General features: G+C 39.8%; 4 protein-coding genes across 4 annotated transcripts; 2 read left to right on the forward strand and 2 right to left on the reverse strand.

Annotated features, from left to right (window-relative positions):
* The first annotated feature begins 19503 nt into the window (after positions 1-19503).
* On the forward strand, positions 19504-19932 carry LOC118242697 (histone H4). Its single transcript, XM_035534813.2, has one exon. The coding sequence runs from the start codon at positions 19542-19544 to the stop codon at positions 19851-19853; it is 312 nt and encodes a 103-aa protein (XP_035390706.1). The 5' UTR covers positions 19504-19541; the 3' UTR covers positions 19854-19932.
* A 472-nt stretch (positions 19933-20404) lies between these two features.
* Positions 20405-20899, forward strand: LOC118242693 (histone H2B 1/2-like). The gene has a single exon (XM_035534808.2). It carries the CDS (start codon positions 20405-20407, stop codon positions 20777-20779), a length of 375 nt encoding a protein of 124 aa, XP_035390701.1. The 3' UTR covers positions 20780-20899.
* A 134-nt stretch (positions 20900-21033) lies between these two features.
* LOC113568371 (histone H2B 1/2) lies at positions 21034-21681 on the reverse strand. The gene has a single exon (XM_035534802.2). The coding sequence runs from the start codon at positions 21663-21665 to the stop codon at positions 21291-21293; it is 375 nt and encodes a 124-aa protein (XP_035390695.2). The 5' UTR covers positions 21666-21681; the 3' UTR covers positions 21034-21290.
* Positions 21682-22204: 523 nt separating this feature from the next.
* LOC113568370 (histone H4-like) lies at positions 22205-22480 on the reverse strand. Its single transcript, XM_026996562.2, has one exon. It carries the CDS (start codon positions 22478-22480, stop codon positions 22205-22207), a length of 276 nt encoding a protein of 91 aa, XP_026852363.2.
* Between the last annotated feature and the right edge of the window lie 2329 nt (positions 22481-24809).

Consider the following 24809-nt stretch of genomic DNA (forward strand, 5'->3'; position numbering starts at 1 on the left):
TAAGAGCCACCTAAATTGTTTCGCTGCAAAATGAGCAAGTCGCCTTGGCAACGCTTCTCACCGATACGTCGTTATTATAACGTGTATCTGACATGTGCTTCTAGATTACGGGTAACCTTAAGTTTGCTATGAGGGTTAATTCTATAGCTGAGAAACTATGGCAACGGTAAGGAGCGTTGTATTGTGAGTCGACAAGAAACTTTGTAGTAAGGTCGTCTGGGTTAGCGGTGCTCCAGCGGGAGTATGACGTTCACGTCATCAAAATGTATCACTGAGAAATGAAATGATACAAGTCTTTCAGAGATGTCAGTGTCATTTCTTCGAATGAAATAAATATGTACTGGTGCTATTAACTAAACAATTCTAGACACGGACGTGGTTTTCAGACCTGTTCTCTATTAACCTTTGTGTCTTGGTGGTAACACAACTTTCATGGAAAAAATGAACAAAAACAATGTTTTATTTTTTAAAAGATTTGTTTTGTTTTCTGTGAAAGTCGTTAGCTTTCAAGTTGCGGAGAACTATTTATTTAGTGGTGGCTCATTTTTGACCTGACATTTAAACAAGCTGTGCGTGCACGCAAACATACACACATAATAATGGTGAGTGTATGCTACTGACTGAACTCAAACAAAATTAAAATGCTCTTTTGAATATGCAGTATCTTCCCTTTATGACCTCACACATTATCAAAGTTTACAAACAATAGAAGAACAATTTCACACAAAAGCAACATTTTCTGCAAGCATTGTTTGTTAATGGTGAATGCAGCCAGAAACTTTAAAGGTGCTGCATATGACAATACCCCCAGTTCTCTTTTTTTGCAGAATCCATGGGTACACATCTCAATGCCAAACAGCTTGTAGATGTGCATTTTTCCAGATGTTCAGAAGTGAACACGAGAACAATGATTTAGAAGAGGAGGAGGTGTCTGAAGGAGATGAGGAAGAATTCAACCCAGAGCATGGTGCATCATCGTCAGGTGAAGAGAAAATCCCTCAAGGTGAAACAAACATTTTTGTCCAAACTGTGGCCATAAGAAAGGTCTAGGAGAAGTGAATGAAATGTCTTTCATACCTCTACAACACTGGACCTGAAGTAACAGTGGATACAGACTGATTCCATTCAAAGGTACATTTTTAATTCCATATATGTAATGTAAACTGATATTCATTGTTAATTTTATAATGTATTATTGTTGATTTATGTTCTTCATGCTTTTGTTTTATCTATTATTTCATGTTCATGTTTTATCTATTATTTTACTTCTCTTTATTGTTGTTGTTTACATGCCTTATGGATAGCGGTAATGGTTCAAAAATGTGAGAGCACTAGTATTTTGTCGTTGAATTCTTAATAGTAAAACATATAAAAATATATAACTGTTTTGGCCAAAATATTCATGACTACTGTTTCCTTTCAATATAATGCATTTAAACTTCTTTCTGTACATTTCTACAACTTTTTTAGGCTATGCTTTAGACTACTTAAAACATACCTCTCATCTCAACATTTCTCATAACTTCTCTTCTTATTCTTATTTGTTAATTAATGTGTTGATTGTTTTAATGTATTTTTTCTGCATCTTTGTCATAGTAAAGCGACCTTGAGTCTGTGACAGTTTCTATATAAATGAAACTTATTATTATTATTATTATTATTATTATTATTATTCTACAAGTGCCATGTTCCTGATGGAGCTCCACATTTTCCATTTAAATTGATGTATTTCTAAAGCTAAAACGTGACTAAAAATACAAGTAAAACCGTCTAGTAGACCAATCGCCATGGGAGGTGATAAAATAGATGATCGTCTGCTTCCATCTTGTGGCCAAAATGGAAACATTCCATAATATTCAATCATTAAGGGCACCTAGTTTTAATCAGAATGCTGTCAGAATATAAATGTATAATGCAGAACAATTAGCCAGTTTCTCTTGGGAGAAACAACAACAACAAAAAAACAACACCAACAATAATAATAAACCTATGGAATGGGTATGTCCTTCTCAGAAATAATTTCTAGGCTTAGCTGACAGCCACTCTCATAAAGCTTTGTTTGCTTTTGTATCTGCTGTTGAAATAAACACAATAATTGTCTTTCATCATAAAAAGAAAAGCCCTAAAACAATAACTAAAAAATGCTCTGAAGACACATAAAATATTTATAGAAATTGACTTGCCTTTCATAATGATTCTTCTTTTTCTTCTTCTTCTTATTGTAAGCTTACTCGTGGTTAGTTATAGGAGACTTGCATTTATTTCTGTATGTATTTATTTTATTCATGTTCAACAAGCACTTAATATGTGAGATCAAAGCATGCTTTTCATGCATTTATTTCCATAATCTCATTATGGTCTTTTTTTTTTCCCCCTGAACTCCTGAAGTTACCCATCTGGAACCCCATAGTTCATTTGTTTGCTGTACCATACACCAGGCCCTTTTAACAGATATCATATCATATCGTATAACAGTATCTACAGTGGCATGCAAAGGTTTGAGCACATCTGGTGAAAATGCATGTTACTGTCAACTGTTAAGCAAGTTGAAGATGAAATGCTCCCCAAAAGGCATAAAGTTTAAGATGACGCATTCCTTTTGTATTTTAAACTGAAACTTTTTATTTTATTTTATTTTATTTATTTATTTATTTATTTTACATCTTTTACATAGCTCCTGAGTAATTTCATGTATATGCTCAAAATTGTTCTCTTCATTTGTCAAGACACTGGTTAATCAGGAAATGTAGAGCTTGACTGAAAATGAATGTCCAGCATTTAAAAAAAAATGTAACCCCCTCAAATATAACATGCTTTTTGTTTTTTTGACACTTTCTTCTGTATTAGATGAGCTCAAATGGATCCAAAATGATGTTTTGTGCCTTTATGTAATGCTCCCACTTGCTCTCCACTGTAACATTTGTTTACCTAATAATGTGAATTTTATATTAGAAAAGACCAAGGGCTAAAGCCCAATAGCCAGAGCCTGGGCATCCCACTGTTGCCTGTTTAATTCACTGCCTGGCCGAAATTATTTTGTGGGGTTGTTCCACACTAAGGGTCAAATCCTAGGCCTGCCCCTGCCCAAAGGGTTACCTAACCAGCCAAGCAAGCTGACAACATATTGTAATCAACTTTGCTCAAACAGGGTGTGACTATAGCTTACTAGGAATGCTGAAAGTCAGAAGAGTCCCCCCAACCACAAAGGTTTTGACTATACCATACCGGGAATACTGAAACCCATAGAACAGGCTCAGAAACCAAAAGGTTTTTGATCACTTCAGCTCTTGGTAACTCAATAATACTGGTATGTACACATGTTTAAAATTGGGTGCAAATGAAAGTGAACACATGCAGTAAAATGTTTTTAAAATATTAGTATAACATTGCAGAACAAAGAAACAGATGCTCTACAGATTTAGTTAAATATCTTGAAATATGAATAGTTTATTCAGCTTCCCCAGTGGCTTCCTATTGTAACGTGTGGCCCGAATGCCGAAGGGCGTGGAGCAGGACGCACAGACTCCCTCAACTTAGACAAACATTTATTTACATAAAACATAAAGATGAAAGTGGCACTTATGTATAATACAAACAATAAACATAGACACACACAACTTGATCTAGACAAACATAGTTTCCGACTGTTACATTTAAATCCAAACAACACGCTACTTCAACAATGATCAACACACTGCACACTTTGACAAGGGTTTATATACATTTAGACAAGATGAGGTGCAAGTGTGTGCAGGCGTGGGCACAAACACAGATCCTCCCACTGCACGTGGCGGGCCAAACCACGTGACTTGCGGGAGGTGTGCATTCCATGACAGAACCCCCTCCCAAAGGGCGCGGCTCCCCACGTGTCCTTCTAGAGAACACGAATCTCGGGGCGCCGTGTACACAAACACAAACATAGATCACGGCAGTGCCCGGCGCCCACCCAGTACCAGGCAGGCCAGGGGCTGCCAGAAAGGGAGACCTCACGGCAAGAGGGAGAAAGGCAGCTCATAATACAGCAAGCATTTGCCATTTTGTTATGTTTTTATGGTAGATAATATAAACACCACTACTACATCCACCTTACATCTTGATCTGTACTGTAACTACTGTGTCCTAAAATCCTACAATGCCTTGTGTTGCTTACTTTGTCACAATTATATTCTCTTTCTCAGATCACTTCCAGTGTTAATGTCTGTCCGTCATTGTGTAAACAATGTTATATGTAATATGCATTCTTGTCACAAAAAGAGATAGAGTTTTTGAGTACTCCTTTAACACGCGCTCCATGATTAGATAAATCAGCTCAGAGAAATGAAGGCCCCCGAGCCACGTTGCAAAATTGTCTTCTGTATATTTCATGCAATTGCATATTTTCACTGAGGTCGCCAATTACACACATAGTTCAGCTTTTACATAAATAAATAAATAAATAAATAAATACCTGACTCTATAAAAGAAAGGCATACTGATATTTGTTCCATATTTGTTAAACAAATCATATGAAACCATTTAACTAATGAGTATGTATACTCTTTAACCTCGTCCTAAAGACCTGTAAAGAAGTAATCACTATGGCATATCAGGGCTCATTCTTTAAAGACATTGCCACACACAGATCATTTACAGGACATCTATCAGTCAGCATGCCTGAGGAAGGGACATAAAATCACAAAAGACTGCAGACACCCAGCACAGGGTTTGGTTACCAAGGTGCCATCTGGTAGGTGGAGCCACAGCCTCTAGTCCTGTACTTGTCGACTAAAAAACAATTTTTTACCTACAAGCCATCACAATACTGATCCAGCTGATTATCATTCTCTAATATCTCATCACTGAGACCCTTTAATGTTAGTCAGGGTTGAAGCTCTAATACATGCAGCTGGCCACCAGAGGGCCCCATCTCTGGAATTCTAACAATCACCATAGCTACTGATCACACACACCTCCTCATCAGCACCACGCTATTTAAGACTACCGGAACCTCAGTATCATTGTGAAGTAGCGATGACACTTTCATTGTGCATACCAAGCCTTTGTTTAATACTTTTGTCAAAGTCAAATTTATGGGTATAGTGCTTTTACAACAGCTGTTGTCATAAAGCAGCTTTACACATGTCTGAGTCCAAGCCCCAGTGAGCAAGCCAAGGGTGGCAGTAGCAAAAACTCCCTAGAGCATGAGGAAGAAACCTTGAGATGAACCAAGATCATCTCCTCTGGCCGACAACGGACACTGCAATAGTAATAATATAAAGAATAAAGTGCAGAATCAGAATCAAGCTTTATTTCCACGCATACAAAGAATTTGTTCTTGGTTACAGTATCTCACCATGCACAGCTGCATGTACATAATACAACAAAAGACATTTCCACCACACTCACACACTCACACACACACACACACACACACACACACACACAGTCATACTTGGAACCTTACATGTCATAGAAAGATGAAGTACAATAAATAAGTAGATTGGCAGGTAAAAGGTATAGGGCAGAAAAGAGCAGATAAAGGTGAAGTACATGATCAAGATGAAATGTTTAGGTGTGAGATTCTGCATGTTATGGAGAGTTTATATGCATCAACTGTTCATGAGTGATGGCATATTGGAAAATATCTTCTCTGTAGCTGGGTTGTCTTGATCCTTATTTGACTAAAGCGCCGGCTTGAGGGAAGGCACTGGAACAGGTGATGACTGAGGCGAGATGGGTCTGCTGTGATTTTCTCCACACACCTACTGATTCTGGAAGTGAGCAGAACCTAGCAGTGTGGGCAGCTTAACACCAATGGTCTTCTCTTTAGACCTGATAATGCACTGCAGTCTGTGGATGTCATGCATGGTAGCTGAGCTGCCACACACTGTAATGAATGTAGTGATGACAGATTCTATGATGACAGTGTAGAACTGGACAATTGGCTCCTGGGGCAGGTTGAACTTCTTCAGCTGATGCAGAAAGTACATCCTCTGCTGGGTTTTATTGATGATGGAGCTGATGTTACTGTCCCACTTCAGGTTCTTGACCCAAGTAGTGAAAGTGAAGAAAAAAAATAAAATAAAAAATAGAGAATTAAGTAATGAATGTCTATTATTTTTGGTGTTTCTGAAGTCCTAGTCTACTTTCGATGGTGTGTGTCTGAAACCCATCTTGTATGCGAACGTCTGTCAAGGGCAACAGAGAAGTAGTTTGGGGGGGTGGAAGTGTGGTGGGCTACAGCAGGGTGGCATCAGGGGGTGGTGGGAGGAGCCATGGTAGCTGAGACGAGTTGAGGCTCAGTAACAACATAACATCAGGAGTAGGTGTACCTCAGCAGAAAGAGAGAACAGATTATAACATTTACATTTACATTTATGGCAGACACTCTTATCTAAAGTGACTTACAAAACTGCTTTGTAATTTATTCGTAGAATACATCCTAGCCAGTAGAGTAGGTTAAAGTCCAAGATACCATTGAATTAGAATACTGTTGAAATACAGGGGTCAATGTTGATGCCTAGAAGTACAAAATACATAAGCTCTATCTCAGACAACAATCAATGCAATAATGAATAAGTACTAGAGTTAGTCAACATAGGAGAAGTCAACATCAGTGCAATAAACAATGCTCTACAATAGTACTATTATAGTTTTAGTTAGTCAACATAGGAGCAGGGTCAGTGGTCATTTAAATAATCCACAAATATATGTGCCTTCAGTCTGCATTTGAAGACTGCAAGGGACTCTACTGTCCAGACAGCAAGTGGAAGTTTGTTCCACCAGCTAGTAGCCAGGACAGAGAATAGTCTCAATGTTTATCTTTCATAAGACTTGAAGCATGGAATTTCAAGTTGAGCCATACTTGAGGTTTAAAGTACTCGAGGTACAGATCGGGCTTTAACCACTGACATCATATATGGAGGGTCTGGTCAATTTTTGCCTTTGCAGCCAAAGTTTTAAATCTGATGCGTGCAGCTACTGGAAGCCATTGAAGGGAGCACAGCAATGGAGAGACGTGTGAACTGTGGAAGATCGAAGACCAATTGTGCTGCTGCATTTTGGGTAAGCTATAGAGGTCTGATGGCTTTTATAGGAAGACCAGCAAGTAGTGAGATGCAGTAGTTTAGCTTTGAAATTACAAGAGACTGCACAAACACCTCACCAGCTTCCTGCGAGAGAAAGGGCCGAATATTTGTATGTTACAAAGGAGGAATCTGCAATACCTGGTCAGATTTGAAACATGAGTTGAAAATGACAACTTGTTGTCCAAAGCTATGCAAAGGCTAGGAGCAGCTTCAGATAGTGATACCAGGGAGTTTTCGAAGGAAACTGTGAGGTCATGGTAGTGCTGTGAAAAGCATGTTTGACTTTAATCCAAGTTCAATGGCTGTAACTTGAAAAGATTTAACAATTCAGTTTCTAAGAAGGGATAAAGGACAGGATAGAAGTCACATTCAGGTGAGTGTGATTAGTATGAAATGTTTATTTTCGTGCTTGAGGTAATTGGTTAAATCCATCTATCAAATTTGATGACTCTAACTTGGGATTTTAATGACTATCAAAATCAGCATTTGAGAGAGGGTTTAGGAATGAAGGATAGAAGGGTTAGTGTCACAGTTAGTCCCTCCTAGCTTCCCTGTCTTTTGTTTTGGTTCCATTCCTTAGTTTCATTTTCTCCACCCGGCTTGATAAGTTCAAGTATTTAAACCCTGTCTGTATTGTATTTTGTGTGAATGTCTGAAAGACTGTCTCTGTATGCCCATAGGTTTGTACTCCATCTATCCTAGCCTATTTTTTCTAGGCTTTGCATTTCTAAGACTCTTATTTGTTCCATGCCCTTGTTGTAGCCTGCTTCACCTGTTTGCCTTTGTGTTTTTGTTTGTTGGATTATGTATCCTCATACTCTGCATACTGGCTCAATGACCCTGGACTCTTAATCTGGATTTGCCCCAAATAAATCTCGCTCTTCTCTGCACATGCATCTGACTCCTTATAGTTAGATTTGTATGCAGTCTATGTAAGTGCAGTTTGGATCAGCAACTGAATCTTCATAAGACATATGAACTTTAAAATTCGTTATCAAAATTGTTTTTTTTTGTTGCTGATACACAGTGATAGAAGGGTTAGACAGATGAGTGCCATCAGAACGGAGGGTATTTTTGTGATTTGGACCAGCAATTAAATCTTTAAAGTTTGCTGGTGGTAGTATTCAAAGTATCAACATTAGTTAGGTTCTACGGGTGGATCTAGAGATGGGCAAAAATAACTTGCTGTTTATACCACATTTGGAAATAGTTTAGCAGAATATACAGTTCCTTGAGTAGATAATATGGCAGGTTGGACAGAAGGGTCCAAATCATATTTTGGCTAAACCTACCCCCAAGAGGGGTCTTTGGAGGAGACTCATACGAGGCTGGTCACCGATTGTATGAGAGACATTCAGGGACACCCAAATTGAGATTATGACTGCATGAATAAATGCCTTGTTGCACAATGAATGAAGAATGGGATAAATATGTTAAAACAGACTTTAAGAGAATAAGGACAAATGTGTGTCGGATCTGCCACTTTGGCTCCCAAACTTCCATATAATTGTGATGTGTTAGATGTAAAGAAAACCGATCCTGTGTGACTCGTGTAAAAAAAGGTTTTATTTAATAGAAAAATTAGACATGCAGTGTAGATAAAGATGACAAAGTTTGAGCAGTGATTCAGATGACAGACTGATTAATGGTAACTGAGGGTTGAACAGTACTCTAGTATGCAGACAATTTAACATGGTGGAAAAAGAACAGATATGCAGAGAAAGGTCTACAAGACTGCTGAAACACCTGGCTGATGGTTTTAAAATCTGTGCTTGATTAACTGCAATATTATCAAAACAAGCATCTCAAAAGAAGTCACAAACTCCCAGGAGCACAGACAGGCTATCAAGACATTTAAACCACAGTACTGTAATAACCGCCACAAGTACAGCTGTGTACTTAGATAATAGATAAATGTTAGTCATCTAAAAGATGTTAGAAACATTAAGGAGAACCCCCCCCCCCCCACCCCCAACAAATTAGAATTAGTGTGAAGTAGTGTGTGCATGTTCCTTTTTTGTCTTGGTTACCCTTTTCTCAGACAACATGACCTGAGGGGGGTTGTTTACAACCTGCTACCCACACAACTATTTTCACTATTTCACACTGGCACTTCTGTAGCATTGTAGCATTTAGCTGATTTTTGTTACAACTGAAAAATGACAATTATGTGGACAATGAAAGTTGTATCATGAGCAATGTTTTAAGTTACATAGCTGGCATGCATCTGAAAATCTCAAAGACTTGTATTATCTCTACAAATATCCATGACATGGACGTAAAAATCATATGAGATGTGTACCCGCTATATCGAATCACTTATGGATTTCTCATTTTCTAACCACTTACATGATAATGATCAGGCCAGCGCCACCTCATTGATATGAAGACATTTTAAAAAGAAATCCAAACAAATATCTTTACCTCAGTGAAAATATGCAAGTGTGGAATAATATGTGTTTAATGCTACTTTTCCATAATTAGTGCTTTCAACTGTTTCAAATGGGTTCACCCCATTTATTTCCAGTGCAACCTCTGTGACTTCTCAACATTGGACATAAAAGAAAGAGAATGAAAAAAAGGGAACACTCTAAAAGAAATGACTTGTGGAAACGCCCCAGAAAAAAAGAAACTGCTGTTGTGTAAAGCCTAGTTTCACAAAAATATGACATGGGAAAACATTTTAAGTGCCCATTGCACTCTCAACATACTGGGGTTCTCCTAGTTACATTATAGCCAGGGGGAATAGTCTTTGCCAATAAAATCCCTCACTTATATAATAACTTTTGCATGCTAGTTTGTATTCACACTGCATTGTTCAGACTCAAACAGACCATTTCTTATTAGAGGTCTTAACAAAAAGCTATATGGGAGGGGTGACATCAGCCTTGTGATTGAATAGGGTAAGCCTACAAAATTGTACCAAAGATTACAACTGCCTTAGATTTTAATAAGCCTGCTAAGTGGATGTTCTGTTTGTTTCTCCCTGGTTTCTCTTCTCTTCCCACAGCCCCGACCGAGGCAAATGTCCCATCACTGAACTTCATATCTGGTGGCTGGATCTGGCTCAAGACCCACCTGGAGGGGGGATAAAGGGAAGAGCCTCTGAGTGTTTATCTGGATATCTGGTTGCTTGTGCCCCAATACAGAGTAACCTGTTAGAGAGAATAACCCGATACAGTTCTCTCTGTAAATTTGTTTGTGTATTTTGAGGAGCATTGATAGTTGCTGCACTGCTGGCTGTGCAACAAACCTCCCCCTTGGGGTTAATGTTTACCTTGAGAGTAGTCAAGTCTTCTGTCATGTAGAGCAGAGAGGAGAGTCAAATGCAGATAAATAGTACTCAGGTTTAATTGAAGTATAGACAGAAATACAAACGACAAAAGGAAAACCAGAGTAGTACTGTAAAACTGTATAAACAAGCAAAATACATAAGGGTGAAGCAAACAAACTCAAATTAACAGGCAAACAGGTTGGTACATGAGAAACTGAAAGGCTCTGAAGCTTTATGCAAAGGAGAAACAAGATTTTGCAAATCAAGTGCAAACATGGAACATGCATACAAAAATGGAAGTGAGGAACAGGTCCACATAATAGTCAAGTGATCTGAAACGGTGCATAGTTGTGAGGTTGGCTGTATCGCGGGAGGGGTGGAGAACAAAACACACTTGCGAAGTGGCGGCGCGTTGGATGTTAAGCAAAACTGAACTAACTAGGTAAACCATAATATATGGGGCGGATGGGATAGAATGTGTTTAACAGACAGACACAGACTAACCATACCGAATAGAACAAAGAAAAAAAGACAGACAAACAAGAGGAACTGGCTAACAGAACAATAACAGGTTACTAGGGTAAGGGCGAGACTAAGTTAGACAAAATATTACAGAAGAGGGAACAACAGAGAACTAAACAAGGATAGCAACATAGACAGCGAGGGTAACTAAACAGGAAGTGTGGGGAGAAAACATGAACGTTAGGCAAGGAACAAGATGCGAGATTCAACAGGAATATACAAACTACATACAAGCAAGGAGCAAGAACAAACAAACTGTAATCTGAGACAACCATGAGCTTAGTAGAGACAATGAATGACCAACAAACAAGAGACGCAGGAATGGGGTTTACATAGGAATGCAATTAGGGACAAATTCGGAACAGCTGGACACAAAAGGGAGAAGACACGGAACCATGGAGACGGACGAAAACCCGGAAGTGACTCGGTTGCTAGGGAAACGGGGGACGTTCAGGTCTGCGTACGTGACACTGGTGAGGAGTGCTGGGATTGGTTTGCTGGTGAGGGCATGACAGACACAAAGCATGACTAAACACTAATGTATCTTACAGAAGATCATTAACTGCTAATATATCTTACACAGCATCATTAACTACTAATGTATTTTACACAACATCACTAACTCTTTTGACTCTGCCAGGATGGCACCTCAACCCTATTATCAGTTCTTCAAAGCCACTCTGTAAGAAAGATTTATCACTTCTGCAAGGACACATGGCCATAAAGACCATAAACACAAAGACCATAAAATACCCCAGAGTTCACAGCCCAGAATACGTAGATCTGTAAGACTTATTAAAAGTCCATATTCTTAAAGGACGACTGGATTTTACTATTTCCCATGCAAAGGGCCTTTTTGCGAGTGAGCATTGTAGCCTGTTCGTGTTGCTTGTATTTTTGTTATAGCCTGCATCCCATTTTTGTCATTGTGTTTTGTTTCATGTAGTTTATTATGTATTCCCCAACACTTCGTATTGGCTCCTTGACCCTGGACCATGACTATGACTCTGATTATGTATTTGCCCTTGATAAATATGGCTCTTCTCAGCATGTGTCCGCCTCATGATCGCTCCACATTACAGATATTACAGGAGTTTACTGGTATTTTCATGGCTGGGAAAATACGTAGCCATTCAGTTTTCTCCTAAAGGGGACACATTCCAGATTTTTCTATGTTATAAATTATTTCATAAATTTTCCTCAATGATGTGTAATGTCCATTTTTGGTACCATGTACACTTTACAAGCCCTTTGTTATATTATATTTGTGACATTTTCTTGAAGCCAGGAGAAAGGGTTGAGTTAGTTGGTCGACACTCAAAAGAACCAGTGCTTTAGTAGCATAGCTGAGAGGGCAAATCATGCAGGATTGTCGGAACCATCAATGCAAAGCACTTGACTCAGGCACCTTTGAGGATGGAATAAGTGAGAGAAAATGATAATGAAGATGTGAAAATGAAGAACTTCTGTGCAATAGTCAATGAACTGATGCTTTTGAATGTGGAAGAGGAACGGTGTGACAATTACTGGGAGTCCTGGCTGGGTACCGGCCAGGGTAATTGAAACTGTATGAACAGTCCAAGGTCAAACAATCCATAGACAATCCAGTGTAAACTGGAGACTAATTTAACATGTAAATTTCATTATGTATGATCAGCTAAACATAAATAGGGAAGTAAACAAATGTCACGGGACACTCCCCACCCCATGAGTCACGTGATACGGCCTGCCGCATGCAGGGGGGTTCACGCGTGTTTGGAGCCACACCCCCGTGAAAGTACGCACCTGTACGGAGTTAAGTGTTAGTGTGTGTCTGTCTATTTAAACCCACGTCAGTGCGTGCCTCACCGTTGGTCTTTGTCTATGTGTCAGTCAGAACATATGTTAGCGTCCATGTTTGTAGCAATCTTTATCGTTAGTGTTAAGTGTGAGTATGTTCATTGTTCACTGATGTTGTGTGAGTGTCACCGTTATCTGTTACATGTTGTGTCATTAAATGTTTCACAATGTCGATAGAGTCTGTGCATTCTGTTCCACGTCCTGCGGTACTCGGGCAACGTGACAACAAATAAATGATTAAATTAATGATTAATTAAATTAATTATTTAAATAATCCTAATTTGATCAAATTATTAATTATGATGAAATAACGAAATAAAATCAAGCAGTATAAATTAAGTCAAAGCAGTTTATGGAAGCATGAAGTGATATAAAATAAATGAACATCAAATAGGTACATACTTCTGAGTTTCATTTTACAAGGTTGTAAGTGCAGTCGGGGGTTTTAAGAATTGGTAAGACGTTATGGACAATATGGTAAAAACAACGGTGTGCATAAAGGGAATTAGAAAGTGTTGTAGTAGGCTACTACTATTATTATTACTACTAGGACTTCTTTACATGTTAGTATTCAGAAAACAGGGCTTAGAATATCTTTCCATAATTGCTTACACTGTTTTAAGAGCTAGTTCAAATAAAAAAAAATGTTGATTCAAATCGGTGTAAATGTTTACAATTGGTGTAGTACTGTAAAATTGGTGGTTCCCTCTCCAATCCGGTGTTAATCAGGTGTTAAGGTGTTAATATTCAAAAATGGGTATAATGTGCTCTCAGCTTGCATTTGCCTATTATCCTCAACATGAATATATAGTTAGTTATATATAGATATAGTTATAGTTATATATAGATAGTCCTATATTGACTAACTGAAAATAGTACTTATTGTAGGGTATTGTTTATTTCACTGATGTTGTCTAACAAACTCTGAGTACTTACTGTTTATTGCACTTATCATTGTCTAAGATAGACCTTATGTATTTTGTACTTCTGGGCATCAGCAGTGATCCCTGTAAGTCTACAGCTCATTGGTATATTGGACTCTAACCTACTCTACTCGCTAGGATGTATCTTTGAGTAAATGACAAAGCAATTTTGTAAGTTGCTCTGGATAAGAGCATCTGCTAAATGCTGTAAATGTAAATGTAAACATGAAAATTTTATGTAAATTTCAGACTAATATGATATTAATTTTAATGCTTATTTTTTATTCTGTCGCATTTCCTATTCATAAATGTATTAAAATATCTATTATTAAACATATGTACAATTAAAATTCACAAACATTTATATACAGCCTGTTTTGTGAATACTATTTGACTATTTGAGACACACCACCCTCCCTTAACCTCAGCAGGCTGCTCCACAAATTTTAATAAATATTCTAGGTTTTTGTATATTCATTAATAAATATGTATTGAAAGTCTTTATTTCAATCACTCTGCATCCCTGCGTAACTTGTCATTATTGCCAAAATGTCATTATGCTTAACATTTCTAACTAGGGGCGCAACCACCCATTTGTTAAGGGGTAACCGAACTGCCAATCCAGTATTGACAGAAGCCAGTCCTATTGGGTTGGACATATATGTACTGTGACGTGTGGAGGCAAAGCAGGATGCTGGGACGACTCGTGTCTAACACACCAAATGTTTTTATTTGACACAGACGACAACAGGGTTAGCGAACTAACCTGGTTCAAACATCGACACACCTATACGTAGACACAGGACTTATATGGGGGTGGCTGCTCTGGCTTCAGTGCGCGTGCCTCCAGAGATGCCTTAGCTGATTGGCCCGTCTCAGGGGCAGGCACCGATGACTCCGCCTTCTTGCTTTTGCGTGGCTGCGGCTTAGGCGCTTGAGCTCTGGTGCTGCGATCCTTCACTGAGGGAGTGTCCTCCTCTGGGGACAATACCCCCTGCAAGCCCCATTTGGGCCGCCTGCTTGTACCGGAGCGGAGCCGGTGGTACCTTGGGTGCTGCAGGCTCTTCGCTTTCAGAGTCCATCGACACGGTGTCCATCTCCGAAGGAGAATCCCTATGAAGAGCCTCCTCCATCTCCATCGCCGGATTCTTCTGCTGGTAGACCTCCGAGACCGATCGGAAGCTGACATCAGTGTATTCCGATTGGAGGTTGGTGTCTGTTTGGCACTCACTCCGATCGCGCTCCTCATAAGGGTAATAGGACACCGCGGTGTCCGGACCCTGAGACTGGTCTCCTCAGTACCAGCTCTCATGGTTCGTTAGGGGCCTGTAGGACTCCGTGGAGCTCCCCCAATTCCTGCGGAGCACTCTTCCCTGTCGTTGCAGTATTCAGAGTGCCCAGGAATGTGGAAGGATTCCCCTTAAGGGCTAGGGAGGAACCTTCTTCCCCTTCTTCTTCGTTTTTCCCGGCATCCTTCGATGGTCGATATTTCTGTGATATGCGGAGACAAGCCGTGTCTAGCACAACAAACATTTTTATTCGACACAAAGACGACAACGTGGTTAGCGAACTAATCTGGTTCAAACATTGACACACCTATACGTAGACACAGGGCATACAGGACATACAGACACTAACGACACACAATAATGAGCAGGTGTGAAACACAGAGAGGGAGTGATCATACAGACGAACACACGCACACGCGCAAACACAGAGAGACATTTGGGGAGAGGGGCTGTACCCTGACATACAAAAATGCAAACGCTGTTTCTTTGCTTGAACATATACATGTTATTTAAAAGTTCTAATTAAGTTACATTTCATAACTGTGCACTAGTATCTACCAAGCTTGAACTACCATAACATCATTTTTTACAACAAATTAAAGCTCCTATTGCATGCACAACCTCTAGCTGTTCTGCGGGCAAGACAGAGATGTCACACTCAAATACATCACTTGATAGCATTGAATATTCTAAAAATAAAGTCCATCTACCCGCAAAAACTTCTTACAACTAATATAAATACCTGCGTACCGATTTTCAGCCATTTACGTACAACTGTTTCCAGGCACAGTTGGCATGATTGGCAACTGTTTCAACAAACAGGATGCTTAGACAAAAATGTAGAGTCCTCATTTGCTTTATATTTTCCCCACTGTGTGAGGTACATCGATGTGCTCAGCAAAGCATTGCTTTTAAAGTGCGTCCTAAAGTGTAACGCATGTATATGACAGTTTGGGGAAACTGACACAGTCATGGATTGTTTTTAGTAAATAATTTGATTGACAATACTTTTGGACATCATGGAAAGGAAGAGGCTTATTTTAGATGAAGTTTGTCTGGAGTTATTTGGGTGTAGTTATGAGCTGGAAGCTGAGAGATGGTTCAGTGGCTTCTAGCCTAGACTGGCTATGATATTTGCATTGCAAACCACTGGATGCTTCCAGCTGTAAAAAAATCAGAATCCTGCTACAAATTGTAGGTATAAATGAAAAAATATTAATTCTTTACAGTATTACAGCATTTACAGTGTTACAGTATTTTCACCAATATAACCCTTTAGCCTAATAGCAATGAAGCTATAATGAAGCTAATATTGTCTTTTAGTAAGTTGTTAATCATTGTTGTGATGTTTTAGAAAAAAAAACATTGCACATTCAATATATAGTGACTAATGACTTTGTATGCATTTTGAGAGGTTTTGGGGCACTTTGGAGATATCTAGGACACCTAGTGGAAAATACTCTTTTCCACTATAACAAAAAAGGAAAAGGGCCCAAAGCAAAACTTCGGGCACACCACATGCTTAGTACCTAGTAGCACCCGTTTTGGCAAGCATCACATTTTGTAAACACTTTTTCTAGCCAGCCAAGAGTCTTCTGATTCTTGTTTAAGGGATTTTCATCCATTCTTCATTGCAACAGTCTTCTAGTTTTGTGAGATTCCTGGGCTGCCTTACATGCACTGTTCTTTTGATGTCTATCCACAGATTTTCAATGCTGTTTGGATCAGGGCACTCTGAGGACCATGGTAAAACCTTCAACTTGCACCTTTTGAGGTAGTTTATTGTGGATTTTGAGGTGTGTTTAGGATCATTATCCATTTGTAGAAGCCGTCCTCTTTTCAACCTCAGCATTTTTACAGAATGGTGTTATGTTTGCTTCCAGATTTTGCTGGAAATTCATTGAATCCATTGTTCCCGCTACCCATGAAATGATTCTGAAATGTTTTATGGCCTTCCAGACCCCTTATCTTGACTGCCACTATTCCTGTTAAGCACCATTTTATAATTACATTTCAAACTGAGGAAATGGCAAACTGAAAACACATTGTTGTCTTCCTATAGCTTTCTCCTGTTTTATAGGCCTGAAGTATTTTCATTTTCATTTTGCTAGGCAGCGGCTTAGAAGAACCCATGGCTGCTGGTTTCTGGGACAAGGTTAGAGGAGTCTGTGTATTTATAAAGCTATGAAATTTGCATCATAGCCTTTCCCATCAATTGGCCTTTCCTAACAATGTTTGTAAACAAGCCATAAGCCTAACAGGCTAATGAAGGTCTGAGACTGTGGTCAAAGTTATTTGAGTGGTCAAATCTCCAAGGTACTTTTTTTTTTTTTTTTTTTTTTTGCTGAAAATGTTGAAAAGTGTGTTTCATCTTTTAACTTGATGCCTTTTGGAGATAATTTCATCTTCAACTTGATTAACTGTTCACAGTAACATATTTTGTCCAGGGGTGCTCAAATCTTTGCATGCCACTGTATGACTGCACTTCTATTTTGTTCTTTCAGAAGACAGCTTAAATCTTTTTATTAACAATTTCCTTCTTTACCCTCACAATATGTTCTTAGCCAAATCTGTCTTCTTCTTGATTATGCGATGGTCTATTTTTTCTACTGTGGGTATGTGTGGGTGCGTGTGCGTGTGCGTGTTTGTCTATCTCTGCATTTCCATTTCCTGAAAGAAAAGGGATGAAAGAAATAATTACAAAGAATAACAATAGCACTGGAAGAACAAGTACAATTTATCATTTATTTATTCAGGGTTTGACAAATATTACTGACACATGGTTCTAAGCTATCACTTTTGAACATGCCTTCAAATCACTTTGGCATCCACTGTTGAAAACACGACTATCGTTACAACACAAGCTTTAAGATGTTCCACAAATTTAATAATAAATGGCTAACAGTCTTTGATTCCAAATGCAATTGTCCCTTCATGCCTCTTGAAGACAGAAATAAGTCAACTCTCATTGTGTTGTGGCTGGTTTTACAGTTTGGCCACAAGATGGTAGCGAAGGTCCATCTATCACAACATCCCAAACAGTATTGGTGGGTTTTACTTGAAATCATTTAGTTAATTTATTTTTCTTGTTACTTTATTTGAAATGTACTTCTATTCCTCCTTCTCCTCCTCTTCCTACTGTTAATAATAATAATAATAATAATAATAGTGGTGGAAATAATGTTAACAAAAATATTCATGATAATAGGGTTGTTTCCTTGTGCTGAGTTCAGGTCACCCTCCAGTACCGGTTTCAAGCTTTACATTTTAAGTAAAGCTGCTTGACAGTGATGATGAAATTCCCAATACAGCAGATGATTCATACTCTTTACAACATTTTTTTGAGCATTTTTTTAGACTGCAGTCTTTGAAGGCCTTTGAAGGCTGTATTCAACCTTTAGGGCATACAAGTGCGTTTTCCTATGATTTACAAGCGTAGTGATGTCCTTTATTAATGCTTGAAAAGTGTCCCATGTTCATTACTTTGGAGCGTTCTCTGTCTGGGTTTTCATGTAGAAATTGAACATACACATCTAGAACTCTCTTGAGACACATTTCCAGGTCCTCATGAAAGGTCAGTATGATGTACCATTGCATTGGAATATGTTCATTGGTCCTTGTTGTACAACAGTGGTTATCAGCAGCATAAGGCGTCAATGGATGAGGGTACATGAATGGAGTTATGGTATGTGAAAAAAGCAGTTAAGCTGCCACTGTTGCAGAGGAAGATGAAAGTGAGAAGACAGCAGATGAGTATGCATTGTGATAAAAAAAAAAGTTTACCTGTTTTCTGTTTGTAGAGGTCATATGAGGCTAGTCATAAAAGTAGGCCTAGACCATGAAGAATGGAATGAGTGACGTGCTATCAAAGCAGTTTGAGTTGCTTGCAAAGAATAGTTGTCCTCTGTAAACAGCACAAGGAGTGAGCAAATCACTAAACATCTCTTAACTGGACTATGTGGCTTTAAAATATGGGCCTTGACCCCACTGCCTCAATCTATTTGTGTGTTTTCCTAAAAATGTCATGCTCTGTCCATTTCTGTTATTAATTTGAAATTGAGATCTTCCAACCTAGCAATTTGAAACCCATCATGTTTCTCTAACCTGAACTACATGCTGTTCTTGGATTGGTGGGAACCCTAAGAGGCCTAGTGAACACACGCGTTAGGAGTGTGCATCTAATTCCTATATTTTCCAGCAATAGTCTTTAAACTTGGGGGTTTTCAGCACCCGTGCTGAGGACCTACTTCCATTCTGACTCTTCTTCTTATTAGTAGCAGTAGTAACAGTAGTAGGCCAGCTTATGCTGCACTGAATCTTTTGTTGTCTTTGCTTGTTTGTTTATCGTTCTTTTTCTTCCCTTACGTTGTTGTTCGTTATTATTGTCTAAGCTATCTTATATTTTACATATATGAATTGTCTTTTTTGTGAAATAGTATGGAGTTTTTATTCCAGTCTGGCTAAGTGTGGTGCTGGAGGCGTTTGGAGGAGCGTGGTCTTTAGCTCCGCCTCCTCGAGTGCTCCTTGTCTTCAACCAGGTCCTTTAGACGAGAATAATATGGGCGCACTGGGCGCGGAAGCGTCATTATTTCACTTTTCTTCGAGTAGTGCAAGAAGTCTATAAGGGATGTCTGGCAGAGGAAAGGGTGGTAAGGGCCTGGGAAAAGGTGGCGCTAAGCGTCACCGTAAGGTACTCCGCGACAACATCCAGGGTATCACTAAGCCAGCTATCCGCCGTCTGGCTCGTCGTGGCGGTGTGAAGCGCATCTCCGGTCTGATCTACGAGGAGACCCGTGGCGTGTTGAAAGTGTTTCTGGAGAACGTCATTAGGGACGCGGTTACCTACACCGAGCATGCCAAGAGAAAGACTGTCACCGCCATGGATGTGGTTTATGCTCTGAAACGCCAGGGACGTACTCTGTACGGCTTCGGAGGGTAAACACTGAGTTCAAACGAAACCAACGGCTCTTTTAAGAGCCACCCATACATTCAGTTAAAGAGTTGTTCCGTGCGGCTATGGCCGCCTAAACGCGCCCAAATGTCCTATATTGATAAGGGCTGTAACACAGGACTTTTTGTCCTATACTGAGAAGAGCCATAGCACGGTTGTAAACGTCTGCATGTTGTATACATGCAGATCGCAGCCCAAAATAAGTCACGGTAATGTTAAAAACATTTCCCAAAGTAAGAGAAAAGAAGCAAAGAATGAGCATTGTGGAGATTTGGCTTGGCTTTCTGCGCCACCTTCCTAAGAAGGGGCGGGAAAGTTAAAGATAGACATGGCAGGGTGGGATTAAGAGGTAAACGCTATGGAGTGGCGGAGCAACGATAGGAGGTTCCTGTGAGAGGCGGGGTTGTTTTCTAGCCAATGATGGCTTGTTATGACCGAGGAGGCGAGGGTATGTTCTAATTAGAATACCAGAGTCTAAATAAACTGGGTGTTAACGCCCTGTTTCTCATTCCGTTGTGGTTTATTTAACGACGAACGTCATGCCCGAACCAGCGAAGTCCGCCCCAAAAAAGGGATCTAAGAAAGCCGTGACCAAGACGACTGGTAAAGGAGGCAAGAAGCGCAGAAAGACCAGGAAGGAGAGTTATGCTATCTACGTGTACAAAGTCTTGAAGCAGGTCCACCCCGACACCGGTATCTCTTCTAAGGCTATGGGGATCATGAATTCCTTTGTGAATGATATCTTCGAGCGCATCGCTGGTGAGGCTTCTCGTCTCGCTCACTACAACAAGCGTTCGACCATCACCTCCAGAGAGATCCAGACGGCCGTGCGTCTGCTGCTTCCCGGTGAGCTGGCCAAACACGCCGTATCTGAGGGTACAAAGGCCGTCACCAAGTACACCAGTTCCAAGTAAAGCGTCATAGTGCGACTTGACTAACCCAAAGGCTCTTTTAAGAGCCACCCACGTTTCCACCAAAGACATTTTCCATCGTGTGAGTGTGCATGTGCGGTAAAACGAGAAAAGAAAGTTGTAGCTGAAGTAGCGCTTGTGTTCTTGTGCGCTGTGCCGTCGTCTTTCTTCCCCTTTCCCGCGCGTTTTATTAATTTTATTTTCGTATGCTTTATTCGGCCGTATGTAGCTTGTAATTTAAATGAAACTTTGTCGTCTTGTATTAACAATTTCATCTTTATGGAAGTGCTTAATATGTGTAATTGGCTCTGATGTAGCCTACAAGCATGTCGAGTCACCATGGCAACTATTGTTGTAATCTTCATTACCCACATTGACATTTCCTGTTACATTTTATTAGTAGCTATTAATATTCTTTTCACATGTTTTGTCTTGTTTGCAGTAGATGAAGCCTAGTCATCTGCTGAGAAGGGTTAAAAGAGCCTTTGGGTTAGTCAAGTTGCACTATGACGCTTTACTTGGAGCTGGTGTACTTGGTGACGGCCTTTGTACCCTCAGATACGGCGTGTTTGGCCAGCTCACCGGGAAGCAGCAGACGCACGGCCGTCTGGATCTCTCTGGAGGTGATGGTCGAACGCTTGTTGTAGTGAGCGAGACGAGAAGCCTCACCAGCGATGCGCTCGAAGATATCATTCACAAAGGAATTCATGATCCCCATAGCCTTAGAAGAGATACCGGTGTCGGGGTGGACCTGCCTCAAGACTTTGTACACGTAGATAGCATAACTCTCCTTCCTGGTCTTTCTGCGCTTCTTGCCTCCTTTACCAGTCGTCTTGGTCACGGCTTTCTTAGATCCCTTCTTTGGGGCGGACTTCGCTGGTTCGGGCATGACGTTCGTCGTTAAATAAACCACAACGGAATGAAAAACGGGGAGTGAACACCCAGTTTATTTAGACTCTGGTATTCTAATTAGAACATACCCTCCCCTCCTCGATCTTGACAAGCTATCATTAGCTAGAAAATAACCCCGCCTCTCACTGGAACCGCCTATCGTTGCTCCGCTACTCCATAGCGTTTACCTCTTAATACCGCCCTGCCATGTCTTTAACTTTCCCGCCCCATCTTAGGAAGGAGGTGCAGAAAGCCAAGCCAAGCCAAGCCTCCACAATACTTATTCTTTGCTTCTTTTCTTACTTTGGGAAAGATGTTTTTAACATTATCGTGGCTTATTTTGGGCTGGGATTTGGAGTCTGCAACATGCAGACGTTTACAACCGTGCTATGGCTCTTCTCAGTATAGGACAAAAAGTCCTTTGTACGTGTTTAGGCACTAAGCGCTTATAAGCAGCCATATATATACGGAAAAGCGCTTTAACTGAAAGCATGGGTGACTCTTAAAAGAGCCGTTGGTTTCGTTGGAACTCAGCGTTTACACTCCGAAGCCGTACAGAGTACGTCCCTGGAGTCTAAGAGCATAAATTACATCGATGTCGGTGACAATCATTCTCTTAGCGTGCTCGGTGCAAGTAACCGCGTCCCTGATGACGTCCTCAAGAAAGACTTCCAACACGCCAAGGGTCTCCTCGTAGATCAGACCGGAGATGGGCTCCACACCGCCACGACGAGCCAAACGGCGTATAGCTGCCTTATTGATACCCTGGATGTTGTCACGGAGTACCTTACCACCCTTTCCTCTGGCAGACATCCCTTAGCCTTCTTGCACTATTCGAAGAAAAGTGAAATAATGAAGCCTCCATACCCAGAGCGGCACTATTATTCTCTTCTAAAGGACCTGGTTGAAGACAAGGAGCACTCGCGGAGGCGGAGCTAAAGACCACGCGCCTCCAAACGTCTCCAGCACCACACTTAGCCAGACTGGAATAAAAACTTCATATTATTTCACAAAAACGACAATTAATATATGTAAAATATAAGGTAGCTTAGACAATAATAACGAACAACAACGTAAGGGAAGAAAAAGAACGATAACAAACAAACAAGCAAAGACAACAAAAGATTCAGTGCAGCATAAGATGGTCTACAACTGTTACTACTGCTACTAAGAAGAAGAAGAGTCAGAATGGAAGGAGATCCTCAGCACTGGTGCTGAAAACCCCCAAGTTTAAAGACTCTTGCTGGAAAATATATAAATTATATGCAAACTCCTAATCTGTGTGTTCACTAGGCCTCTTAGGGTTCCCACCAATCCAAGAACAGCATGTGGTTCAGGTTAGAGAAACATGATGGGTTTCAAATTGCTAGGTTGGAAGATCTCAATTTCAAATTAATAACAGAAATGGACAGAGCATGACATTTTTAGGAAAACACACAAATAGATTGAGGCAGTGGGGTCAAGGCCCATATTTTAAAGCCACATAGTCCAGTTAAGAGATGTTTAGTGATTTGCCCACTCGTTGTGCTTCTTACAGAAGACAACTATTCTTTGCAGGCAACTCAAACTGCTTTGATAGCACATTACTCATTCCATTCTTCATGGTCTAGGCCTACTTTTATGTCTAACCTCATATGACCTCTACAAACAGAAAACAGGCAAACTTTTTTTTTTTAATCACAGTGCATACTCATCTGCTGTCTTCCCACTTTCATCTTCCTCTGCAACAGTGGCAGCTTAACTGCTTTTTTCACATACCATAACTCCATCCATGTGCCCTCATCCATTGAGGCCTTATGCTGCTGATAACCACTGTTGTACAACAAGGACCAATGAACATATTCCAATGCAATGGCACATCATACTGACCTTTCATGAGGACCTGGAAATGTGTCTCAAGAGAGTTCTAGATGTGTATGTTCAATTGCTACATGAAAACCCAGACAGAGAATGCTCCAAAGTAATGAACATGGGATACTTTTCAAGCATTAATAAAGGACATCACTACGCTTGTAAATCATAGGAAAACACACTTGTATGCCCTAAAGGTTGAATATAGCCTTCAAAGGCCTTCAAAGACTGCAGTCTAAAAAAATGCTCAATAAAATGTTGTAAAGAGTATGAATCATCTGCTGTATTGGGAATTTCATCATCACTGTGAAGCAGCTTTACTTAAAATGTAAAGCTTGAAACCGGTACTGGAGGGCAACCTGAACTCAGCACAAGGAAATGACCTTATTATCATGAATATTTTTGTTAACATTATCTCTACCACTATTATTATTATTATTATTATTATTATTATTATTATTATTATTATTATTATTATTAACAGCAGGAAGAGGAGGAGGAGGAGGAGGAGGAATAGAAGTACATTTCAAATAAATTAACAAGAAAAATAAATTAACTAAATGATATCAAGTAAAACCCACCAATACTGTTTGAGATGCTGTGATAGATGGACCTTTGCTGCCATCTTGTGGCCAAACTGTAAAACCAACCACAACAAAATGAGAGTTGACTTATTTCTGTCTTCAAGAGACATGAAGGGACAGTTGCATTTGGAATCAAAAACTGTAAGCCATTTATTATTAAATTTGTGGAAAACCTTAAAGCTTGTGTTGTAACGATAGTCGTGTTTCCAACAGTGGATGCCAAAGTGATTTGAAGGCATGTTCAAAAGTGATAGCTTAGAACCATGTGTCAGTAATATTTGTCAAACCCTGAATAAATAAATGATAAATTGTACTTGTTCTTCCAGTGCTATTGTTATTCTTTGTAGTTATTTCTTTCATCCCTTTTCTTTCAGGAAATGCAAATGCAGAAATACGCTCGCACACACCGACACGCACACGCACCCACACATACACACAGTAGAAAAAATAGACCATCGCATAATCAAGAAGAAGACAGATTTGGCTAAGAACATATTGTGAGGGTAAAGAAGGAAATTGTTAATAAAAAGATTTAAGCTGTCTTCTGAAAGAACAAAATAGAAGTGCAGTCATACAGTGGCATGCAAAGATTTGAGCACCCCTGGACAAAATATGTTACTGTGAACAGTTAATCAAGTTGAAGATGAAATTATCTCCAAAAGGCATCAAGTTAAAAGATGAAACAAACTTTTCAACATTTTCAGCAA

Source organism: Electrophorus electricus, chromosome 18 (genome assembly GCF_041902795.1).
Source record: "Electrophorus electricus isolate QZ-2024a chromosome 18, ASM4190279v1, whole genome shotgun sequence".
NCBI classification, from domain to species: Eukaryota; Metazoa; Chordata; class Actinopteri; order Gymnotiformes; family Gymnotidae; genus Electrophorus; species Electrophorus electricus.